The sequence below is a fragment of the Cannabis sativa genome, chromosome 3 (assembly GCF_029168945.1).
Source record: "Cannabis sativa cultivar Pink pepper isolate KNU-18-1 chromosome 3, ASM2916894v1, whole genome shotgun sequence".
In the NCBI taxonomy this organism is placed as follows: Eukaryota; Viridiplantae; Streptophyta; class Magnoliopsida; order Rosales; family Cannabaceae; genus Cannabis; species Cannabis sativa.
In genome coordinates, this window is record NC_083603.1 from 68,471,149 (window position 1) to 68,495,083 (window position 23,935).

General features: G+C 33.9%; 3 protein-coding genes across 5 annotated transcripts; 2 read left to right on the forward strand and 1 right to left on the reverse strand.

Moving 5' to 3' along the window:
- Positions 1 to 2,002: 2,002 nt before the first annotated feature.
- Positions 2,003 to 4,539, forward strand: LOC133035845 (small ribosomal subunit protein mL104 (rPPR9)). 2 transcript variants are annotated; one of them, XM_061112238.1, is made up of 2 exons: positions 2,003 to 3,761; positions 4,237 to 4,539. In XM_061112238.1, exon 1 carries the CDS (start codon positions 2,117 to 2,119, stop codon positions 3,713 to 3,715), a length of 1,599 nt encoding a protein of 532 aa, XP_060968221.1. In that variant the 5' UTR covers positions 2,003 to 2,116; the 3' UTR covers positions 3,716 to 3,761; positions 4,237 to 4,539. The 2 variants fall into 2 exon arrangements, with proteins under 2 accessions (XP_060968221.1, XP_060968222.1); XM_061112239.1 differs by having other exon boundaries at positions 4,268 to 4,539.
- Positions 4,540 to 6,925: 2,386 nt separating this feature from the next.
- On the forward strand, positions 6,926 to 15,829 carry LOC133036257 (probable calcium-binding protein CML27). Its single transcript, XM_061112784.1, has 2 exons — positions 6,926 to 7,148; positions 15,639 to 15,829. The coding sequence occupies exons 1-2, from the start codon at positions 6,926 to 6,928 to the stop codon at positions 15,827 to 15,829; spliced, it is 414 nt and encodes a 137-aa protein (XP_060968767.1).
- A 1,822-nt stretch (positions 15,830 to 17,651) lies between these two features.
- Positions 17,652 to 22,345, reverse strand: LOC115695680 (cleavage stimulation factor subunit 50). Of its 2 annotated transcripts, XM_030622742.2 has the most exons (14): positions 22,110 to 22,345; positions 21,563 to 21,646; positions 21,342 to 21,469; positions 20,814 to 20,886; positions 20,654 to 20,737; positions 20,487 to 20,573; positions 20,260 to 20,330; positions 19,965 to 20,016; positions 19,796 to 19,853; positions 19,605 to 19,705; positions 19,374 to 19,528; positions 18,373 to 18,481; positions 18,035 to 18,091; positions 17,652 to 17,954 (listed from the first exon to the last, which is right to left on the reverse strand). In XM_030622742.2, exons 1-14 carry the CDS (start codon positions 22,206 to 22,208, stop codon positions 17,799 to 17,801), a joined length of 1,314 nt encoding a protein of 437 aa, XP_030478602.2. In that variant the 5' UTR covers positions 22,209 to 22,345; the 3' UTR covers positions 17,652 to 17,798. The 2 variants fall into 2 exon arrangements, with proteins under 2 accessions (XP_030478602.2, XP_030478603.2); XM_030622743.2 differs by lacking the exon at positions 22,110 to 22,345 and having other exon boundaries at positions 21,342 to 21,459; positions 21,563 to 21,648.
- Between the last annotated feature and the right edge of the window lie 1,590 nt (positions 22,346 to 23,935).

Consider the following 23,935-nt stretch of genomic DNA (forward strand, 5'->3'; position numbering starts at 1 on the left):
TAAAGATGCAATCTTGGGTTTTCTCAAAGATAAGATGAACAAAGCACTTACTTGGGTCTCCCTTGTTCTATGCTGAGAATGTCCATGGTAGATGAACAAAGCACTTACTTGGGTCTCCCTTGTACTATGGGGAGAAATAAAGATGCAATCTTGGGTTTTCTCAAAGATAAGATGCAAAAACGAATTCAAAGCTAGGAAGGTCGTTTATTATCGAAGGCTAGCTGAGAGATTTTGCTAAAAACGATCGCTCAAGCCTTGCCAACTTATGCGATGTCTGTGTTTTGCTCCTGATTAAAACTTGTTCACACCTTGAAAGCTTAATGTCAAAGTATTGGTGGGTTCCTCAAATAATAGAACAAAATGTGTAAATTGGTTTAGTTGGAAACATCTCTGTAGAAACAAGAATTCAGGTGGGCTTGGTTTTCGTAATTTGCGAGATTATAATCTTTTCTTGTTAGGAAAGCAGGGGTGGCGTCTTCTTTTGTATGAGGATTCACTTGTGGGACGTATTTACAAGGCTCGTTATTACCCAAATGGTAATTTTCTTACTGCTGAGATAGGTGCCAATCCAAGTTTCATCTGGAGGAGTGTGTTTGAATCTCAACAACTGATTCGTGACGGAGCTAGAAGGAGAATCGGTTCAGGTATTTCTACTCTAGTGCTTGATGTTCCTTGGCTGATTTTTGGTGTAAATCCTTGTGTGATATCCACACATCATGCTTTGACTCATTGCACGGTCTCCCAGTTGATGCAAGTTAATAGTAAGCAGTGGGATCTTGAGGTATTACATGACTTATTTGAGGTAAGGGATATAGACTTGATACTGCATGTTCCTTTAAGTGACAATGTTAATGTTGATTCATGGTTTTGGTGTAAGGAACCTACTGGTTTCTATTCGGTTAAAAGTTCTTACCACCATCTCCAAGAATTGAAAGGTGAATGGAGCCTACAATTGGAGTCTGATCTGTGGAGAGTTCTTTGGAAAGTTAAAGCTCCCCCCAAGGTTCTTCATTTTGCTTGGAAAGCTATCTCGGGATGTCTTCCTACTCGTTCTCAGCTGCGTACTAAACATGTCCTTGTTGACCCTCGCTGTGTTTTTTGCGATTTTGATGAAGAAACCATTTTCCATGTCTTGGTTGGTTGTCACTTTGCTCAATCTTGTTGGCATAGGTCTGGTGTTGGGCTACAATTTTCTGCAACAACTACTTTTGCCGAATGGATCAAGGATTTTTTGGCAAGGGGTAGAGTGGCTTTGTTGGACGAAGTTATGATAGTAGGCTGGGGCATTTGGAAAGCTCGAAATGAGCTACTTTGGAAGGATCGTTCTTCCCAGGCTGTTGATGTGGTTAGGCTAGCTCGGTCTGCTCATTTTAGCTGGTTGTTGGCTCAAGAAAACAGGTTCGAACCTCTGCTGCATGAGTCTACTCTTACTGGCAGCAGTGTATGTTGGGTAAAACCTCCTGCTGGTGTGCTGAAAATAAATACTGATGGAGCAATTTTTGAAGCTACTAATCAATATGGTACTGGCATCATCATTAGAGATTGTCATGGGAAGTTTATCGAAGCTTGTTCTTCTCTGCATATTGGGGTCTGTCAGCCGATGGTTGCTGAGATGTTGAGTGTCAAGGAGGCCCTTAGTTGGTTGAGGACGAAGAACCTATCCAATGTGCTAATCGAGACAGATTGTATTGTAGTTGTTCAAGCTATTAATAGCTCGGTTGCACTTCCTTCTGTCTTTGGATTGTTTGTTCAAGAGTGTCAATTGATTCTTTCTACTTTAAATAATGTTTCTATTACTCATGTTAAACGATCTGCTAACAAAACCGCATATTATGTTGCTCGCAGTGCTTGTTATTGGTCTGATCGTCTTTTTACTGGGAGCAATATTCCTTATGCTCTATAGTCTATTGTAATAGTGGATGTTGCTATTTAATAAATTACTTTCATTTCAAAAAAAAAAAAAAAAAAAAAAAAAAAAAAACCTCCATTTCCAAATAAAAAAAAAAAAAACTAAAGTAAAACAAATTCGGAATCAGAACTGTGGCCCGTAAGTTGTACACCCTACTTCTTGGCCTTGGGTTGGCTCTCTCCAATACTGAGCTTTCTCATTCTGAAAATGCCGCCATTACAGTCTCTGCAACTTCGACGACTCCTTCTTCGAAACCTATTTTCTTCATCTTCATGCCTCTCTTCTTCTTCGTCTTTCATTAGAAAGCCCCATTTACTTACTTCATCAGAACTTACTCCCGCTTCTTCTCCATTCCGCCATTACCAACCCACCCCTTCAACCTTTCACTCTCTCTCTCTGCCCCAAATCCATCTCTTTAGATTTTTTTCTTCCTCGTCTGAAACCCTAATCGACCAAGATCAGATTGCCCAGTCTCTCTCCTCGGAGCTCGTCAAGGACCCGGAGACAGAGCCTCTACCCATCGTTGAACGCCTTACACTCGGCTTCTCTCATATCGTACCCACTCCGCCTATAGTTCTCGCCGCGCTCAATTTCTCCCCTGAAGCTGGCCGTACGGTTCTAGGGTTTAACGAATGGCTCATCTCAAACCCTAAATTTGATCACTCTGACGAGAGCCTCTCGTTCTTCGTAGATTACTTTGGACGGCGCAAGGATTTCAAGGTGATCTACGATGTAATCCTCAGTGGCCAAGGCGTGGCTGGGCCTAAAACCCTAGCTTCAGCCATTGATAGGTTAGTGAGAGCTGGTAGGCCAACTCAGACGATTGCATTCTTCGAGAAGATGGAGAGAGATTACGGACTCAAAAGGGACAAGGAATCACTCAGATTGGTTGTGGAGAAGCTTTGTGAAAATGGGTTCGCAAGCTATGCAGAGAAGATGGTGAAGAACTTGGCGAACGAGTTTTTCCCCGACGAACGAATCTGTGATGTGCTGATTAAGGGTTGGTGTGTTGATGGGAAGCTTGAGGAGGCAAAGAGATTAGCTGGGGAGATGTATAGAGGAGGGTTTGAGCTTGGACCCATGGCTTACAATTCAATTCTTGATTGTGTTTGCAAAATATGCAGGGAAAAGGATCCTTTTCAGCTTCATTCCGAGGTTGAAAAGGTGCTTCTTGATATGGACGTGAATGGAACTCCAAGAAACGCTGAGACATTCTTTGTGTTGATCAACAATTTGTGTAAGATTAGGAAAACTGAAGATGCCTTGAAAGTGTTTGATAGAATGGGCGAGTGGGGTTGTTATCCAAATGCAGAAACTTATCTTGTTCTGACCAAGAGTTTATACCAGGCTGCGAGAGTTGGAGAAGGGGATGAAATGATTGATAGAATGAAGTCTGCAGGATATGGTGAATTGCTTAAGAAAAAGGAGTATTACAGTTTTTTGAAGATTTTGTGTGGAATTGAGAGAATCGATCATGCTTTGAGTGTTTTCGAGAAGATGAAGAAGGATGGCTGTGAACCAGGGATCAAGACTTATGATTTGCTGATGGGGAAGTTGTGCTCTCATAACAGACTGGACAAGGCTAATTCCCTTTTCAATGACGCTCTGAGGAGAGGAATTCCAGTGGAACCCAAAGCTTATCAGGTGGACCCAAGATACATGAAAAAGTCCAAGGCTGAGAAGAAGAAGAAAGAAAAGAAGAGGGAAACGCTGCCTGAGAAGATGGCCAGAAAAAGAAGTCGCCTCAAGCAAATTCGATTGAGTTTCGTGAAGAAACCAAAACGAATGATGCGGCGGCCTACTTGAATTCTAACTTGAGAACATTTCAAATTTTCGAACTTGTCATAAAAGGGTATGTTTTGATGATGCTCTTGATATAAGTTTCGTTTTTCCTTTGAGTTTTGATACTTCTATCTGCTTTTTTCTTTTTTAGTATTATTGTTTAATGCGGCTGTCAAGTGTTTATTGTGATTTACTATTATTGTTAGCAACATTAGTAATAAGATTACTTCACCAATCAGAAGAGCTTTGTTTTGCAAAATTATCCCTGTCCTGGAAATAAACTTATGTCAGGGTAATCCATGTTAACAAGAGATAAAGGTGGTGTTTGAAATTTGATGGGGATACTGACCAATGCAATGAAATTAAAGAGAGGGTAGTAAGATCGGTGTACAATTTGTATGATTGTATATTTTGCCCTAGTCTTGGGGGCATGTATCATAATGTGAGGATTAGCTATAAGCAATTTAATTCCGCGATTTTAGAATGTGCTAATATGTCATGCTCATGTAAAAGCCAGCGTTGATGATGAAACATATTATAAACAGGTAATTAGTTTGATCTGAATTTGATTGCTAGCAACGAAGACTATTGAAGAAGAAAAAACTAATGAGGGTGAAGAGCTATACTACTGCTTTGATTATAGGATTAATGTACTAAGGTTGAACCGATTATGGTACTTACACCAAATTACTCTGATGGTCGGTGAGGATTCTCTTAAAGTCTCACAAGAAAGAGTACCACTCACATCTCATGAGCTAAAATAGTTAAAATATATATATATATATATATATATAAAGATTTCAAGTCAGCTAAAACAGCTCGAAGTAGAGAAGCACTATTCCTTTAAATACAGTAGAACCTCTATATAAGAAGCAAATTATATTCTAATTGAGAGGTTATAACTAGATAGAGTTTCACTAAAAAAAAATTAAAATATTAAAAAATATCAATGTAATAACAATGACATTAAACAATCCTTAATTTATATTATAATAGAATTATTTTTGAGTAAATATAATATTTATACATGTATTACAATTTGAAATTAAATTACTAATTCTACATAAATAATTTTATAAAATTTATGTATATTTTTCATTAACATGTAATTATTCTTATATAGAGATATACTTTGTTAATACGGGACTTAGAAATTGTATAACTAATTACAATTTAAAAGTTATTCTTATTTATAATAGGCCTAAATTGGGACTTGATTTTTTTTATAACAAATTAAAGGTTATTCTTGAATAGGTATTCATAAATAGAGGTTCTACTGTATTAGGGATAATTGCGGTAAAAGTTTCCAAAAACTTAAGGTTGATGCAGGTTAGTCCGCAACCTCGAAAATTAGCGGTAATAGTCCCTAAGGTCGCAATATTTGTAAGTCTGTTAGTCCTTTTTTCTAACAGATCCGTTTTCTAATTCAAAATGCCACGTGTCAATAAATAATTGGTCCAAATTATAATTTTAATTCAAAATAATTTAGAATTAAAAAAAAATAAATAAATTATTATCTTTTCTTTTTCTTTATCTTTTTTGTTTTTTTTTCTTCTTTTGAAATTTTTCCATTTTTGTTTTTTTACCTCTCTCTACCTTCTTCTTCAACCTTTCACCTTCTCCAGTGGCTCTTCAACATCACCAAAAATATTTCCAACTCCATTGGCTCTTCACCATCACCATCTAACTTGTCTAAATCCCCAACTCAACAGAATAATAAGCCCCAAAATCTAAACCCCAGGCGACATCCACAGCAGCCATCCGTTATCAAAATCAAGCATGTTATCGGCACTGGAAGATTCTGCAACGTCGATCCCAGGCATGTGATTTTTTTAGGTGAGTTTATGTTGTGGATTTTGAATTTGATGCGTTATTAAATTCACAGTGAATTGGAAGAAGTGAAGAACATGAAATTCAATGTGACGATGATGAATTTTTCATGGGTGTTTGAACATCCATTACAGAAGAAGATTCGAGAGATTGCTAAGAGCATTAGTGATCAAATCGAAAGAAAATTTCGTTTAAATGTTATTCATTTTTTTTTCTTTTCCTTCAAGGCCAGATCGGGCTCTTTCCTTCATTGCACGAGGAACCTCAAGTCCAGATCCGACGTATAAAATCCCAATTATTTTGTAATGGGTTTGGATTTTGGGTTTTAGATTTTGAGTTATTTGTTGTTGTGATTGTCATTGGTTGAATAAGGGATTTTGATTACTAATTTTGTTTAGGGATTTTTGATTAAGAGGTCTTTGTTATTGCCTATTTTCTTTTTGTTCACGGGGTGGTGGTCTCGTCGAGATTGTGGTCTCACTATTGTCGAGGGTGGGGTGGTGTTGGGTTTTGGGTTGGGGGTTGGTGGGTGGTTCATTTTTCTGGGTAGTTCTGGGTAGACTAAGGAAGAAGACGAAGAAAGAAAAATCGTAAAAAAAAAAAAAGAAAAGAAAAGATAATAATTTATGATTTTAAAATAATTTATTTAGTTTTTTTTTTTAATTTTAAATTATTTTGAATTCAAATAATAATTTAGACCAATTATTTATCGACACGTGACATTTTGAATTAGAAAACGGATCCGTTAGAAAAAAGGACTAACAGACTTACAAATATTGCAACATTAGGAACTATTACCGCCAATTTTTGAGGTTGGGGACTAACCTGCATCAACCTTAAGTTTTTGGGGACTTTTGCCGCAATTATCCCTAAATATTATTTTAATAAGGAATATTGGTGGCTAAATCACCTGAACTTTACGGTTTGTAACACTTAACCACAAAAACTAAATTTTTGGCGGCTAAACTACCTAAACACTAGTTCTGTTTTCCTCTGCACGCCTCCGTCCAAAAATCACAGTTAAGTGCCATGGTGGGCTGTCCACGTGTACACACTTGTACACGTGACAAGTTTTTAGTGGTCCAGGTAATATTAGTTTTAAACAATAATTATAAATATTTAAAAAAATTAAAAAATCAAAAAAAAATTATTATAAATATTTAAAAATTATAAAATAAATAAATTATAAAAAATATTTATTTTCTTTTTTTCTTTTCTTTTATTTTTTTTTCTTTTCTTCTTCTTCTTCTTCTTCTTCTTCTTCTTCTTCTTCTTCTTTTCCTGCGTGCAAGACCAAACCCCCCAACCGAAACCCTAGCCCTCCTCTTCTTTATTTCTTCTCTCTCCCCAACCGAAACCAGACCAGCCCTTCTTCTTGTACCTACGAACTAATCCACTTCATCAATGGCGGCCACCACCACCAACAAACCCATTCAATCAAAATCATCATCATTCGTTTACCTCCAAAACCCCGACGAGCTCCAAAAAGTCTTCAGCCAATTCGACACAAACGGCGACGGCAAGATCTCCGTTTCCGAACTCGGCGACGTTCTCAAAGCCCTAGGCACTACCGTTGCCTCCAAAGACCTAACTCAACTCATGGAAGATCTCGATTCAGACCACGACAGTTTCATTTCACTAGAAGAGTTCGCCTCCTTCTGTCGCATTCTGTCGCCGAACCCTCGCAGCCCTCTTTGGATTTGTGCAGAAAAAGAAGAAGAAAAAGAAAAAGAAAAAAAAACAAAAAGTAAAAAAAATTGTTTTTTTAATTTTTTTAAATTAAAAAAGTAAAAAAGAAAAAAAAAATCTGATTTTTTAATTTTTTTTAAAATATTTATAATTATTTTTTAAAACTAATATTACGTGGACCACTAAAAACTTGCCACGTGTACAAGTGTGTACACGTGGACAGTCTACCGTGGCACTTAACTGTGATTTTTGGACAGAGGTGTGCAAAGCAAAACGGAACCACGATTTAGGTAGTGTGGCCACCAAAAATTCAGTTTTTGTGGTTGATTAATGGTGAAAAATATACATTTAGTAAGCTTAAAGTATAAGATAAATTAAAAATAAATTAATATTTTCATCAAATTAATAAGATATATTTTTATGTTGAAAATATTTAATTTAGATTTAATTTATTGTCTTTTTTTATTGAAGGAATTGAAATTATAGTATTTTAAAGTGAAGAATTAGAGAAAGAAAATATATATACAAAAAGAAAATCAAATTTTTGGATCCTAATAGAGGCCCACACGCGTGTCAGTAAAGCCCCATCACCAGCCGTCCGTGCGCAGATCCAAGGGCTCAAGTGCGCGCGTGCTCCTCACTCCTAACAAGGCGCTCACGCGCCTGGAACTTCTGCCAGCCGCCTGCCAGCTTCAGCGAGTGGGGCCCGTCTGCTGCAGTTTCTCTCCCCACGCCATCCTCACACGCCGACACCTGTCCGCCAATAGCCTCTCTCTCAAGCTTCCTTCCCAAAAATGCCAAATTCAAAATACACCTTAATTTTATATTCCTTTGCATTTATTTGGCTCATTTTACTATTTCTCTCAGCCAATAAATTGCACATTGTATATTTTATGATTCTGCCCTTCTCATATCTCACCTACTTTATTTATGCGAGATATTTCTAGAAAAATATTAAAATAATTAATTTATTAATTATTTTAATTCACTCACTTTAACTATAAATAGGGAAGAGATGAGATAATTTAGGGGATCTCTTTTAAGAACAATTTTTAGTGTAATTTTTAGAGTAAAGAAACTATAGCAAAATTTCTCTTCACTTTTCTTATCATATTTCTTTATGAGAATGATTAGCATAATGGCCTAATCTTCCTTAGAAGGTTAAGGATGATTCCATATGCAAAGTGATGTTATTTTGTATCTTTGATTTACTTGTAATATTTATTTGAGCAATGCAAGTTCTTATTTTACTTTTATTTTTTTGTTCTTCATCCATCTATACTACTATATATGCTATTATATACTAAATATATATAGACTTAGTCATGCTCTTTCTATATATTTTTATTTAGTGATTGTAGTAATAGTAGTATTTATCTTATTTTATCTTTTATGTTCATTTTTATTTACTTTTTATTAAACATATAGGTTTAGTCATGCTCTTCCTATGTGCTTAAAAATTAAGAAAAGTAATATTAATGTTCATTTCCTTCACTATCACCACCATCTCTATTTCTATCTTCTTTGTCATTATTTTTACTAAAGATATATAGGATTAGTCATGCTTTTTCTATGTGTTTCTATTTAGTAAAAATAATATTTATGTTTAGTTTTATGTTTAATCTTTTATTGCATTATTGCTTGATGTATAATGTCATTTCTAGGTTCTACATAAAACTAAATCATTTCTTTTATTTGCAAGAACTTGTATACTCAAAAATATAATGAACTTTAATGTTACATCGTTCTTTAACTTTGTGAATCAAGGGTACAAAATAGCTAAACAAGTGTATGGATAATTTTTGAAACCTTCGTTTCTTTTACTATTGACTACACCTTTATTTACTTCTTTTTAATATTTATTATCAAATCAAAAATCACAAACTCATTAGTCACTATTATCGTTATTTATTAACGTTTTGTTTCTATTTTTCTACTAACGTATTTGTCCATAATCACTTCCCTGTGGAATCGACCGCCCGATCTATACTACAACCACCGCTAGTGAAAGTCACATTTTGGGCGTTACAATCAGTGGTTAAGTGTTACAAACCGTAAAGTTCAGGTGGTTTAGCCGCCAATATCCCTTTTAATAATGTCACTCTTTAATTCTTACAAAATATATAAAAAAAAATTGTAGTATTTAAATAGTATAGAGAAAAAATAGAAAAGTTAATGTATGATGTAATGTAAAAGTAAAGAAAAAAAAAAAAGAAAATAGGATTTTGGTGAAGTATTTTTGAAAGGCTAATTAGGATTTTTGCCCTCTGAACTTTGACATTTACCAAATCATGCCCCCTGAACTTTTAAGGTCGTTAAAAATACCTCATGAACTATTGAGATTGTTGGATTTAAGGACTTTTGTCTAATTTCATTCAATTTTACTATTTATATGATTGTTTAAGTACTCAACTATGCTCCCCATACTTTGATATCTACCAAATCATGCCACTCGAACTTCGACATGTACTAAATCATGTCCGCTGAACTTTTATCCGTGTTAGAATTTTTTACTAAAATTGGACAAAAGTCCTTAAATCCAATAATCTCAATAGTTCAGGGGGCATTTTTAACGACCTTAAAAGTTCAGGAGGCATGATTTGGTACATGTCAAAGTCAAGAGGCGAAAAATCCTAATTATCCTTTTTGAAAATAGAATAAAGAAACTAATGCCACTGTAAACTAGCAAACCCAAAGCTAAACTGATTCCTCCAATAGCTATAAACTAGCAAACCCAAAGCTAAAATAGATCTATCTTTAAATTATAGATCGTTACAAAATCAAACATCCATCAATTAAGTTAAACTTTAGCTATTTTATATATTTTTTTTACTTATGATTAGCGCTTATTTATATTTTAGAATAATTAATATTTTTGTCTTTTAAACTTTCGATACTTTTTGATCTTGTCTTCTAAAATATACTGTTTGTTAAAAATTTCCAATAAAATATAATAGTTAAATAATTATGCTTTTTTTTTAGGTTTCATTTTACATAAATATATACAAAAAAAACCATATAATAAATCAGTTATAATATATTTGGTCATCGATCACAAAACATCCCACATGGGTAAGTGTGTGTTTGTGTGACCTATATAGACCATGCTCTATCTCTTTCTCTTTCTCTTTCTCTTTCTCTTTCTTTTTCTCTTTGTGATATCATCAGCTTTCACTTTTGAAATGCCCACCATATTACATGACATTCTTTTTCTCTCAATAGTATATATATACATAAACAAATATATAAATGATGAATAGTATTAGTATACTACTACTATTACTTACTACTATACTACTAATTATAGAAAAAAAAATGAGAAATTAAAAGTAAAGGGATCTGTTGATCTGTGGCCTCGATCACGTTCTCCCACATGAGCTCAATCATGCGTAACTATATATGTACTTCATTTATTAGTTCTCAGTTTCTTTTTAATCTTAAAACTTACAATACATAATTTTGTTCTTTTTTATTAAACAAAATTAAAAATAATAATATTTTAATAGTTTTGAGAAAATTAACAAAAAATTATTAAAAAACTTGATAAAAATATTATATTAATTAAAAATATTAAATTTACTTAAAAATTAAAATTATTCCTAAAGATAATGTTTTAAAATTTTATTTTATTTATAAACGCATATTTTAAATAGTCAAAAATTAAAATTATTGAAAATTCAATAAAATAATTTAAACAGACTAAAATTTTTCGAAGAAAAAATTAAACTTATTTATATTTAGGGATATTAGCAGCTAAACCACCTGAACTTTACGTTTTGTAACACTTAACCACAAAAACTAAAATTTTGGTGGCAAAACCTAATGAACTCTTAATCTGTTTTGCTCTGTACCCTTCCGTCCAAAAATCACAAATAAGTGCAACGGTGGACTATCCACTGTTGGGTTTTGTGCCCTAAATAAAACCTTTTACAATCTGATTAGTTATCAATTTAAGAAATTTGAAGTGATTTATGTTTGCATGGATTTTTCATGCTTATGGTTTAATATGTTTTAATATATGCACAAAATCTGTTAAGTCCAGAACATATATTCATTCACAATTACAGTATTGTCAACACAGTGGAATGTGATTGTGATTATATGATTCAAAAGACTAAGTCCATGTTTCATCAGTGTTTTGGATTTACATTGATGTGATAATCAGCGATGATGTGTACTTATACTTGGAGTAAGTGTTATGTTCTTTCCAAGACATTGGTAAAGTATACTGGTTTCGAATGTATGGAGTATACATTAGACTGGACCGATATTGAACTTAGTTAAGATATTATAAACTTACCGTTGTATCTTTCCAAGTCAATATCAGTAGTTGATCTTAGATTAAAAGAATCTAAATCCTGATATGCTTAGGCTCGACTCAGGAATGCTATTCATGTTCTTTGATTTATTAGTTAAGCCTACTTTTGGGTCAGGGTGATACGTATATTTTGGGAACATGATAGTATGATTGAGTGGAGCGCTGAACATAAATATGGAATCTATAGCTTCTACTGGTGTATAGAAGTCAAGTGATGATTCCCTTCGAGCTTAGCTAAATAGAAGTAAATGGATGAGCTCTTGTTTCAGTGACTAATTCATAGATCACTAAAATATCATTTACAGGTAGCTAAGTGTTTTAAGGGGCCAAATACATTGAGGGGTGTAAACGGTAAAATTATCCCATCTCGATGTAAATCATCTATATAGAGGATCTTTGATCACATTAAGATTATAACAATGGTTAAATGAGATAGCATATCTATATCGTGAAACATATAGAATGCTCTATATAAGTCTGAGAGTGTAATTCTAAGTTCTAAGAGTGGATTCAACAAGGAATTAATAAGTAGGGATTTACTTAGTAAATTCGGTTCACTTATTGGAAGCTCAACATATAGATCCATAGTCCCCATTCTAGTTGAGACCCTACTGCTTGTAAGACTCAATAGTTGGTTTATAATTAATCAATTATAATTCTAAAGTTAGACTATGTCTAATTTGTGAATTTTCACTAAGCAGGGGTGAAATTGTAAAGAAAAGAGATTTTAGGTTTATTTATTAATTAAGAGACTCTATATGTCTAATTAATAATTATATTAAATGACAATATTATTTAATAATCTATTTTAGTTATTAAATAATTAGTTTTGGCATTTAAATGTTTAGAATTGGAAAATTGGCGTTTTAGAGAAAACAGAAATAAAAATTGTGAAAACTGCAAAATCCAAGTGAGGCCCATTAACACCTATGGCCGGCCACTTGAGTGAGTTTTTCCAATTAATATTTTCATTATTTTAATGTCAAATAATTACTAACCTAAACCTAGTAGTTGCCTATAAATAGAAAGTGATGGCTCAGTTCAAAATAAGCTTTTTGTCAAAAAATCAAAGATTGCCTTTTTCAGAAAAATTGAGCCTTCCATTTTCTCTCTCTATAGCCGACCCTACCTCTCTCTCTTTTCCTCTTCACAATTTCAAACCCCCTAGTGATAGAGTAGTGCCCACACACAGCAAGTGGTACCTCAATCATAGATTGGAAGACTGTGAAGGATCACACACATAGAGAAGGATATTCGGGCTCAGATCTTGATAATACTCTGCGACAGAAAGGATACAAGGGTTAGAGATCTGAGTGTAAGGTTTTCTTAACTTTATATGTGTTTAATTATTGTTTTAGAAAGTTCATATTTAGGGTGTTAAACAACATACTTGTGAGTAGATCTAAGATCCTGGTAAAATAAATTCCAACATCCACGTGTACACACTTGTACACGTGGAAAATTTTTAGTGGTCCACGTAGTATTAATTTTTAAAAAATAATTTTAAATATTAAAAAAAAATTAAAATCAGAAAAAAAAAAAAATTATTTTTTTTACTTTTTTTTTCTTTCTTCTCGAACCAACAACTCATTCTTCTTCTTCTTCTTCCTTCTCCCATTCCTTCTTCTTCTTCTTCTTCTTCTTTTTTTCTTTTTTTCCCCAAAAATTATTCAGATCATCTCTCTCTCTCTCCCTCTCCTTCACTCTCGGTGGTTTATCCTCTAGACCTGACGCTGGTATTCCATCACCGGCCGACGACACACGCTGCACGAAGAGAACGACCACCCTCAGAGGTTTTGGATAGTGAATGGTATGGTTAAACTCGGGAGGTCTAGGAGAACAAAATCCCTCAATAGATTAGGCTTGAAGATCATTAAAATCGGGTGTTAACCATCACTGGAATCCATGGAGTTTTGAGATGTTTGACTCTGATTCGGTGGCTTTTGGACCTCCTTTCGACTAATAGTCTCCAAATGTATTTTCTTCTTGACATGGGCTTCTTGATCTCATAGTTCAATACCCCTTTCGTCACTATCGAACTTGGGCAGTCACCTTGCGTGGTGGCTCAACGGTGATGCTCCGTTTTGAGTTTTTTATTTCAGATCTGTATGTTTTTTTTTTTACAGAAATATTGGCGGTAATGGTAGTGGCTTGTAGTGTGGTGGTTGTGGTGGATGGTGATAACTATGGCAGTTTTAGGGTGATTCATTATTTCTGGGTTTTGTTGGTTTTGCAAAAATATTGGTGGTGATAGTAATAGTAATGGAACCCAGGTTGTTGGCTCACAAAGAAGACGACAAGAACAGAAAAAGAATAAGAAAAATAAAAATAAAAATAAAATAAAATTTAAATCATTCAAAATAATTTTAATATTACGTGGGCCACTTAAATTCTTGACACGTATACATTAGTATACACTTTAGCAGTCCACCATAGCACTTAATTGTAATTTTTAAACGGAGGGGTATAGAGCAAAACAGAATGGGAGTTCAGTAGGTTTTGCCACCAAAATTTTAGTTTTTGTGGTTAAGTGTTACAAAACGTAAAGTTTAGGTGGCTTAGCCGCCAATATCCCTTATATTTATACTCATATCTCAAAAAAAAAAATTAAAAAAATCAATAAAAATACATAATTATTTTGAAAAAAAAGGGTTAGAAATTAAACTAAAAAAATATTATGTTTACTTAAACAAATCTAGATTTTTGAATGAAAAAAATAGATTCAAGCTTGTTCCTGTAAAATTAGTTTTTATAAAATTAAAATTTTAATCTATTTTTTATATCTAAATGATTTGTTTATATTTAAATTAATTTTTTAATAAATAATAAATAATTTATTAAATCGCATAATTAGTTTTAATTTTCTTAATCTTTGTGAATAATTTTTTTTTAAGATCTAAATTATTTTTTTAAGATTTATTAAAAAAAATATTAAAACTTTCTTATTTTTATTTTAAGGGGGTACGATTTGATAGTAGAGTTTAGAGGGTAAGGTTGCTAATTAACAAAGATACACCAGCATTTTAACAGAATAATAGGACGGAACTCTGTAAATGTAAAAGTTAAGGGAATTCTTAATAAGCTGTATATTTTAAGGGGTAGAATAAGTATTATCGAAAGTTTATGGGGCAAAATTACTAATTATCTTATATTTTAACTTTTCTTTGTATAAATATATATATGTAATATTATTTTTATATTTTTATAAAATGAATGAATTAAATTAAAATATAATATTTAAAAGATATGGAGGGAAAAAAAATACAAAAAAAAATTAATATATGGTAATGTAAAAGTTTGAAGTAAAATTAAAAAGTTGAAGTTTTGGTTGGTATTTTGAATAATAGAATAGAGAAACTTTTGGGAGTGCTAATATTTAAAAAATAATAAGATTTTGTTTATGGTCATAAAAAAAGTTGATATGAATTAACTCCTTCATGTCTAGTATATTATTAAAATTAGTAATATAGTTAAATTTTTAATATTTAAGCAGAAAATAAATTAAATATAAGAATATTATAGTTTATTTATATTTGATATGAACAATTTTGTTCATTATATTGAAATTTTGTAATAATTTAGTTATTCGAAATTTTATATATTTTTTATTTAGTGTATTATTCAAATGATAGAATTAATATATAATTATATAAATTGAATATGTGATACTAATTATGATATTTATATATAAATTGAATATGTAATTATGTCGATCAATATGTAGTCCAAAAATAAGTATAGCCCATGTAAAAATGATAGGTCGACAAGGGAACCCAATGGATTGGGTTAAAGTTGAGATTTCTTGGCGCTAAATGTAAACAAGTCGAGTTAGGGTCGACTAATGCACTCCATTAAGAGGGATTGTTGGGCAGCATTTCAATATTGAGTGTACCATTGGCCTTTTCTCAATTAGAGATACTCTTGTTGGGATTGGATTAAATTTTTGTGGAATTTGGGTAAACAAGGGATCGATGATGGATGCTAATGAAGTGCTTCTTTATGCATCCATTGTTGTGGATGTCATATGAAAAGCTCCAAAGGATCTCATTCACAACCACATTCATCCTAATTTTACCAATTTCATTAACGTGGTGTCTAATTGTTTTACAGAATCCTCTCAATCTGTTTTGCACCAGCAACCTATAGTCATCAATGATTCTAGTTGGCAGGCTCCTATAAGGAGTTGGATCAAATTCAACTGTGATGTTACTGTTGGGAGAGATTCTATGATGTTGGCGGTTGTGGCCAAAAACTCTGATTCTGATGTGGTTTGGGTTGAGACTAAGAGCCACGTTTTTTGAGTCCTATTGGAGGTGAAGCTGCAGCGTGGAGTTTAACTCTTCAGCATATTGCTATTAGACTTAGTTTTTTGTTTGTTGTAATTGAGTGTGATTGTTTAAATATTGTTAATGCTTTCATTGGTAAGCATACCGTGGGGTATCTCTAATTTTATCCAAGAGTGTAAACTTTCTGCCTCTCTTCTTAGGATGATGCAGCATAGGGGTGTTTATTGGATCACATTCAATGGATTTAGACCCATCCGATCCAATCCAGTTATTTATTGGATATTGGATTTTGCCATCCGATCCAATCCAATTGAATTGAGTCATCCGATCCGATTCGATCCAATGGATGTATTGGATTGGATCGGTTTCATCCATTGGATGCTTTAACTGGTTTTTTATTGGATTGGATTGGATCCAATGGATGAATCCAATCCATTTTAGCCACTATTTAGGTTGATTTCATTAAAAAGAAAAAATATATGAAAAAATATAATTTAAAACCTAATAATCTAATAATAAACAATAGGCTAATTAGGATTTTTGCTCCCTGAACTTTGACATGTACCAAATCATGCCCCCTGAACTTTTAAGACCATTGAAAATGCCCCCTGAACTATTGAGACTGTTGGATTTAAAGACTTTTGTCTCATTTTATTCAATTTTACTATTTCAATGATTGTTTATGTACTAAACCATGTTCCACAGACTTTGATAACTACCAAATCATGCCCTTCGAACTTTGACATGCACTAAATTATGCCCCCTGAACTTTCATCCATATTAGATTTTTTTACTAAAATTAGAAAAAAGTCCTTAAATCCAACAATCTCAATAGTTCAGGGGGCATTTTCAATGACCTTAAAAGTTCAGGGGGCATGATTTGGTACATGTCAAAGTTCAGGGGGCAAAAATCCTAATTAGCCTAAACAATAGTTTAATCCAAATCCAACCTAATTTTCATAATCCCATAATAAAAATATAACACAAATCTAACTTAATAAACAAGTCCAATACATCAAATGCAAATATTATATAAAATATTAAATCAATGTGTACAGGTGCACAGTAAAAACCTATTAATAATTAATATATTTTTTCAAAACAAAATAATTAAATATATAAAATTATAAATATTAAATATGATTGGATGGACATTGGATGATATTGAATTAGATCGGTTCGGTTATCCATTGTATCGGATGTCTCATCCAACATCCGATCCGATCCAATTGGATTTTTAAAATTTGCATCCGATCCGATCCAATTAAGATTGGATATCTGATTTTATTGAATCGGCTTGGGATTAGATCGGTCGGTTGGGATTGGATCGGATAACTTTCTGCAAACCCCTAATGCAACATATTACCAAGTGGGCATTAGCTTTGAACGTGACTGTTACTGAATCTATTGAGTATTCCTTAATTTCAGTTGATGCTATCATGTAATGACCTCCTGATCTTTTATCTGTATTGCAGACGCTAATTTTCCAAAAGATAATTAAATAAATAAAGGTATATAGACCAGCTAGTTTTCTATAATATTATGTTCGCCTAGCTTACTTGCTACGCTTTTAAAGAATAGGATGTTATTATTGAACGTGTTGAGTCAAGATCTTTGTGTGAACCTCATCTATAAACGTTTAATACAGCAGATTGGTTCGTTTCTTTTTTATACAAAAGATATTAAGATTTATCTTTTAGATTAACAGATATAAAACATAAGATGGCAAAGTATTCTAACATAGAAATTGACTTATTCTTGGATAGGTTTTATTTTATTTTATTTTATTTACTTTTGAACAATTGGATTGGGTTGTTGGTTATTGCTATTTTCGCACTGTGGAGACATCATATACCTAAATAAATAAACATTTAATCTAACATGAGAAATCAAGTGGAATAAAAATTATTAGCTACTTTTTTTTTTTTCCCATAAAATTGCATATAAAATAAATAAATAAATAGCAGTTAGTCTGGAACTCTGACTAGAGATTTTCTTTCCAATAACGGATTGACTTGTCAGTACCGCAGGAAACAAATGCAGCCTCTACTGGTGAGTGCTCAAGCCAACGAGGAGCCCCAATATGGTTGGAAGGCCACCTTGCCACCTTTTCTGTCGTCACCGCATCCCATACCACAATCTGCAACCAACACAGATTCCAAATGAATTTGAGGAATAAAAGAAATAAGACAACAAAACAGCACAAGATTCTGCACAAACCTCGTTGTTAGGTTCATCTATGGATAGTATAAATTCTTCGGTATCATTGAAAATAGCCTGCAACCAAGAAAGGTTTAAACAACATATTTGGCTCAAAAAAAAAAAAAAAATTAAAGATTAGAGCAAGTGGTGCCATTTGTAACATTCCTTTTCCTTAACCATATTCACTTCTTCCAAAAAGCCAACCAACAGACAACTTAATATTCCTTTTTGTATGATAGGCCCAAACATAAACATAAGTTATATAGCAACTTGAAAATAATTGAGATAACAGAAATGAAAGTCAATAGGCACTTCACGCATTATTAATAATCAAAGGTAGGCAAGTCCTTGCACACCTGGCATCGCAACTGTGTATGAATGGCGCCTAGGTATTGTTTGACCAATCTTCCAGTGCTAACTTCCCATAGCTTCACAGTGGAGTCCTTCCCACAAGAGAGAATGAACCTACAAGGTCAAACTTCATGTCATGTCACAAAGCAAGCCACATGAAGATTACACCTAGCATTGTTTCAAAAATCGATCGAGGCGCGCCTCAAGGCGAGGCAGTGAAAAAACGATTTTGAAGCAACGCCTCAGCTGCTGGACTTGAGATGTACGCCTCACCCTGAGGAGGCATCTTGATGCGTACGCCTCTTAGGCGATTCGTGTTGAGGTGTGTGAGGCGCACGCCTCGCCAAGTGGGTTTAATTTGTGTTTTCAGGGTTTGTTTTGGGCTGACTTGGACTTTTTTTAGTTTAATAGCTTATATTGATTTGTAATTGACTTTATGGACGTTAGTTTGGGCCTTTTCTAACATAATTTTAGTAGAGTAGATAGATTTGAAAAATAAACCCTAAGCAGCTCTCTTCTTCTCCGACTCCTCCCTCCTCTCTCCCCCAATCTCACGCAGCTCTCTCTCTCTCCTCCCTCCTCTCTATCATTCAGAAGAAGATAATGATGATCATGAAAGCGATAATGATCATTATGACTTCTCTGACATTTTGAGTTGGAATGTGGAATATGTTTCTATATATGTTTAGAACATTTACTATTTTCATAAGTAATCAAACCTTTTTATGAATATAAATTGCCATTTGAAGACCTAATTAGTACTTTTCATGAATTTTATGACTTTGTTATGAATTATGAGTTGTTTGTTATGAATTTTACGATATTTTATGAAGTTTTTCTTCTTATTGTTGAGGTGCACGCCTCACGGGACTAAAGGAAAATGCCTCACTACCCGATTCCACTTTTTAAAACCTTGACACCTAGTGATTTAAGAGATCTTTTGGTTCAAAGATGCAAGTCTAAATACTAATATAATAACAAATTACAGTAACAAGTGATCTTGAACCTTTGGTCCTTGGTAAAAATAGCACTGGTGGCCTCCGATGTCCCGTGTGCACCAACTATGGAACGTACACAACTCGCATTTATACCATCCCATATACGTATTGCACCATCTTTAGAAGCAGTAACATACATGCCGCCTGTAGCTGAATACCTGACCTGATGACTAACAGGATATTGAATAATCTAAACAGTGGATGACACATTTTCAATATGAAATTTGAATTGATTATACCTGATTTATTGCTCCACCAACACCAATCTCTGGTACATTAGCAGAGAGGTAACACTGGAAAGTGTTAATGTCGTACAAATGAGGAATGGGATGATCAGTTCCTGTGATTTTAATTTTTTTTTAAATCACCACAAGTAATTTCGCACACAAAATTTATGTAAAATATAAATAAGAGTAACACACAAATTTACCTGCCAAAAGAAAATCCCCAGAGGGATGGAAAGAAACTGAACGCACATTGTGTGTATCCTGGAAATCAGAAAAACATTAGTGAAAAGGAATGACATACATAACTTAGTCACAACTCTATAGCTGAATTCAAAGGACACGCTCCTACATCTGATGACAAGACATGCAAACCTGAATAACTCTAAATGCCCTCTTTGCGGTCATCTTGGAAATATCAAAGAACCTAACACACCAGAACAAGTATTTTAAAATAACTGGAAGTTAAATCTTGTTCAATATTAGCAAGCAATCGAGACCAGTCATCAAGTAAAATTATGACCACTAGGAGAACAGTATCATGTGTAAACCTCCTATTTAAAGGTTTTCAATTTTCCCATGGCTGCTGAACATATCGATGAATTAAAACAATAAGAAGGCAACAGGAATTGAAATTTATTTAACTAAAATATCATTGGATAGGGCTTACTTTATTGTATGATCTTTCGATGCAGAAATAAGAATATTGCTTTCTGGATGGAAATCCAAGTCGTTTATTGGCTGAACTTTATAAGAGATGAAACAAGTAAAAGCATTAGAGTAGGTCACACTTTTCAGGTTCTATAAAGTATATTTATAAGAACTTGAACCACTGAACAGAAGAAAAAAAAAAAAACACGGCACGCAAAAGGAATGGAGAGGCAATTGTAGGTTCACCTGAGTGTGATCATAAAATGTCCTTATTACGGGTCGCACAGGACCATCTCTTTGATCTGGCAACATCATTTGCTTGATTTTCGAAACCTAAATCAGAAAATTGGCTGCAAATGAATTAGAAAGAGTTACCGCAAAAAAAACAAGAAGTAAAACTAAAAAATCATCACCTCAAAAAGCTTTATTGATGTATCAGAACTTCCGGTTGCAATATACTTCCCATCAGGACTAAACCTAGCACATCTGGCAACATTCTAAAAAATAAACATGTCAATAAAAACTAAAGGTTCTATTCAATAAAACAGTTTCTTGTATTAAATTTATACTCACTTTGTGCTCTGAAAGATGCCTCGTCTCATGCTTGGGGAAACTCTTTGAAGAGCCTTTTGTATCTTGCACAGCACTAGTTGACAAAAGACTGCAGAATTAGTCTCCACTTTTGTATAATGTCATAGTTTTTAAAAACCACAGTGAATATAGCTCCAGATCACACCCAACCAGCAAACAATACATTGAGTGATGTCTGGTATTCCCTTAACTAGTAATTCTGATGGCCACATATTTTAAGGCTGGGATACAGACAAATATGCTTCCCCAACTAATCCAGAAGGTGGGTAAAAACAAAAGGAATTGTGAAAATACCAAGAACTCATAAGTTTTAAATGATTTCTTTAATGTCCATTCCGTGAATTGACATATACAGTTGTAGACACTCTTCTTCCTTCATTTAGCCTCTTAATCGTACATGCATGTAAAAGGAATAGTGCACACACACTCTATGCAAGGCTTGGTTGCAGCACATGATAGGCGCTATCAGGTACTTATGATATATCACCTTATTCTAAACGAAATAACTACCTGAAATCAACAGTGGCAGAACGAGAACCATGAATTGAACCACATCCTGCGGGCATTAATGTACTTGAATCATATGATAGAGATGAAGGAACCCCTCTTACCATCTCATCTTTTTCAACTGCAAGACCCTGTACTCATCTTAGAATCAAAAACTTCTACTGCTTACTTAACTACAAATAACACCGGAAAAATAAAAGAGGGGCAAAAGTCAAAGCACTAACCATAGCAACCAACTCAAGAAGTCTATTAGCCGGGGCTTCAACATTCAAGGGTGTCATTGTTGCAGAAGCAACCGCACTTGCAGCCTACAAAACAAACGAAATATCAAACTCAGATTCAATCGCAGCATTTGAATCTACTGGTGGGACCAATTGGGTTGTATGCTCGTCAAATAATCGATCAATTATACTCGGTTAATGGAGTGGGAATCGAGATGTGTAAACACAAGTCGAGTTATCTAATTACCAAGATGATACAAATCAGACTAAGCATACAAGTCCAGTTATCTTATTTCTTCCCCAAATTTAAGATTATTTGAAACAACGTAACATAAGAGACTAAACTATTTATTCCTCAAAACATTCAGCGACTAAAACACATTCATTTCTAAGACAAATTAACAAGGAACTCCACTAAATGACTTAAGGACTTAGTTTACTCAATCAAGAAGTGTCCAGAAAAAGAATGAATCTAATTAAATTGTAAAACTCAAATGAACGTTGTTGTTTTTTACAAATTTTCTCAGGAACCAAACAAAAAACAAAGCACCTGATTGAGATTGTTGTGGCGAAGGTGAGCCACGATGAGAGAATTAAGCTGTCTGTATAGCTTCCCATCTTGAAGAATGTTCTCCAAGCTGCTATCCATATCTCTCAAAAATAAAAATAAAAAATCCCTAAACCCCAAAACCCTTGAATATTGCCTTTTTATTCTTTCACGGTGCTATCCATTTCTCTAATTCTAAAAAAAAAAAAAAAAAAACCTTGATTTTTATTCTAAACTTTTGTTTGGTTGTATTTTAGGTGGGTGTGGTTACAAAATAAAAATGAAATGGGATTGGGAATTAATACCTGAATAAGAATTATTATGGTTGGTATTGTATGTGTTATTCATGATTTCGAAAAGAAAACACGTGGCATTTCTAATCCCAGTCTAATGGATCAAGGTCGGCTCGTAAGCCCTACGAGATGATGGGCCAATGTCACAAGAAGAGATGGGCCTCAAGCCCATCCGAGATACAAGATATCTACACCCAGATTTGGTTGTCTATAAATCCGAAGGGGCACCTCACCCTCAACTGAAAAGAAGCAGACCTTCCAAATGAGTATTTAGGTGTTGGAAAATGTTGTACCAAGATCTTAGTTACTACTCATGTATGTTGGATTAATTATATTCTAACATCCTAATATGGAATTTCCTAAAACAATAAATAAACACATAAAGGGATTAGTAGATCATTACACTGGGTGCAGCGGAATAAATTGTCTTCTTCCATTCAAATCTCTAACCCTTAATCTTTTCTGTCATGGACTTGTAGCACCAAAAGGGACTGGTACAAAAGTACCAAGGATTGGTGGAAGAGATTGGCTCCCAGATCGATCCACTCCTAGAAAGAATTATAGTCTGCCTTCCGAAAACATTTTATTGTTGCCCGCGACTATGATTTAGAAATGGGCCCCATCACCAACATCAAGCAACATGCAAGAGAAAGCCTGAAGAGTTTCATTCAGCGAATGATGGAGGTGGAAGCCAACACTAAAGTGATCGGTGACATGAAACGGGTGGCCTTACAATCTAGACTTGCAGTTGGTTCTCTATTGTGGGGAGAAATGCAAAGAAGAATGGTTGAGACATTATTTGAATTCATGGCTTAGGCACAAGGCTTTATCATTTTGGAAGACGCTTATCAGCAAGCATTTGAAGTCCCTCCAGCACCGGCTCCTGTTGCTTCCACTCTTGGATTTACCTCCACAGCTCCTGTTCCTAAACGCAATATACCATGACAGTCTACGAACCATCTGCGTCTGTACAAGTACCCACGCAAACCCATTTCTCTGGGTATAGAGCGGCACATACCAGATGCAGTCTCGCTCCCAGACAATCGAAAGCAAAAGTTCTAAAGCAAATCGTGAGCCAATCCCAGAATAAAAGAGGAGGAAAGGGTCTAGGACGAAGTAAAAATTCCAAAAAAGCCAAGAAAGAATATTAGCCGAGATACACCGAGCACTCCAGTCTAGTGGATACTCGATAGAATATGTATAAAGCAACTTGCAACATGGTCCAAGGCCCCACGGACGCCTCAAGGGGGGAAATTCAAAAGAGATTTTGAGTAACAGGTGTGAGTATCACGAAAAAGTAGGACACTCCACCAATGAATGTAATGTTGGGCTTTGTGCCCTAAATAAAACTCAATTTCAATGTAATCTTTTATATACATTTATCAATAAACAAACAAATTTATTTTCATTACTTATTTAGTGTGTTATTAAGGTCATGTGATCATTTAGTTATTTATTTGATTTATAAATTCATCCAAATCCTTATCACATTGATATTCTTATTTATTGTGTTGTCAACACAGTGGAAAGTAATCA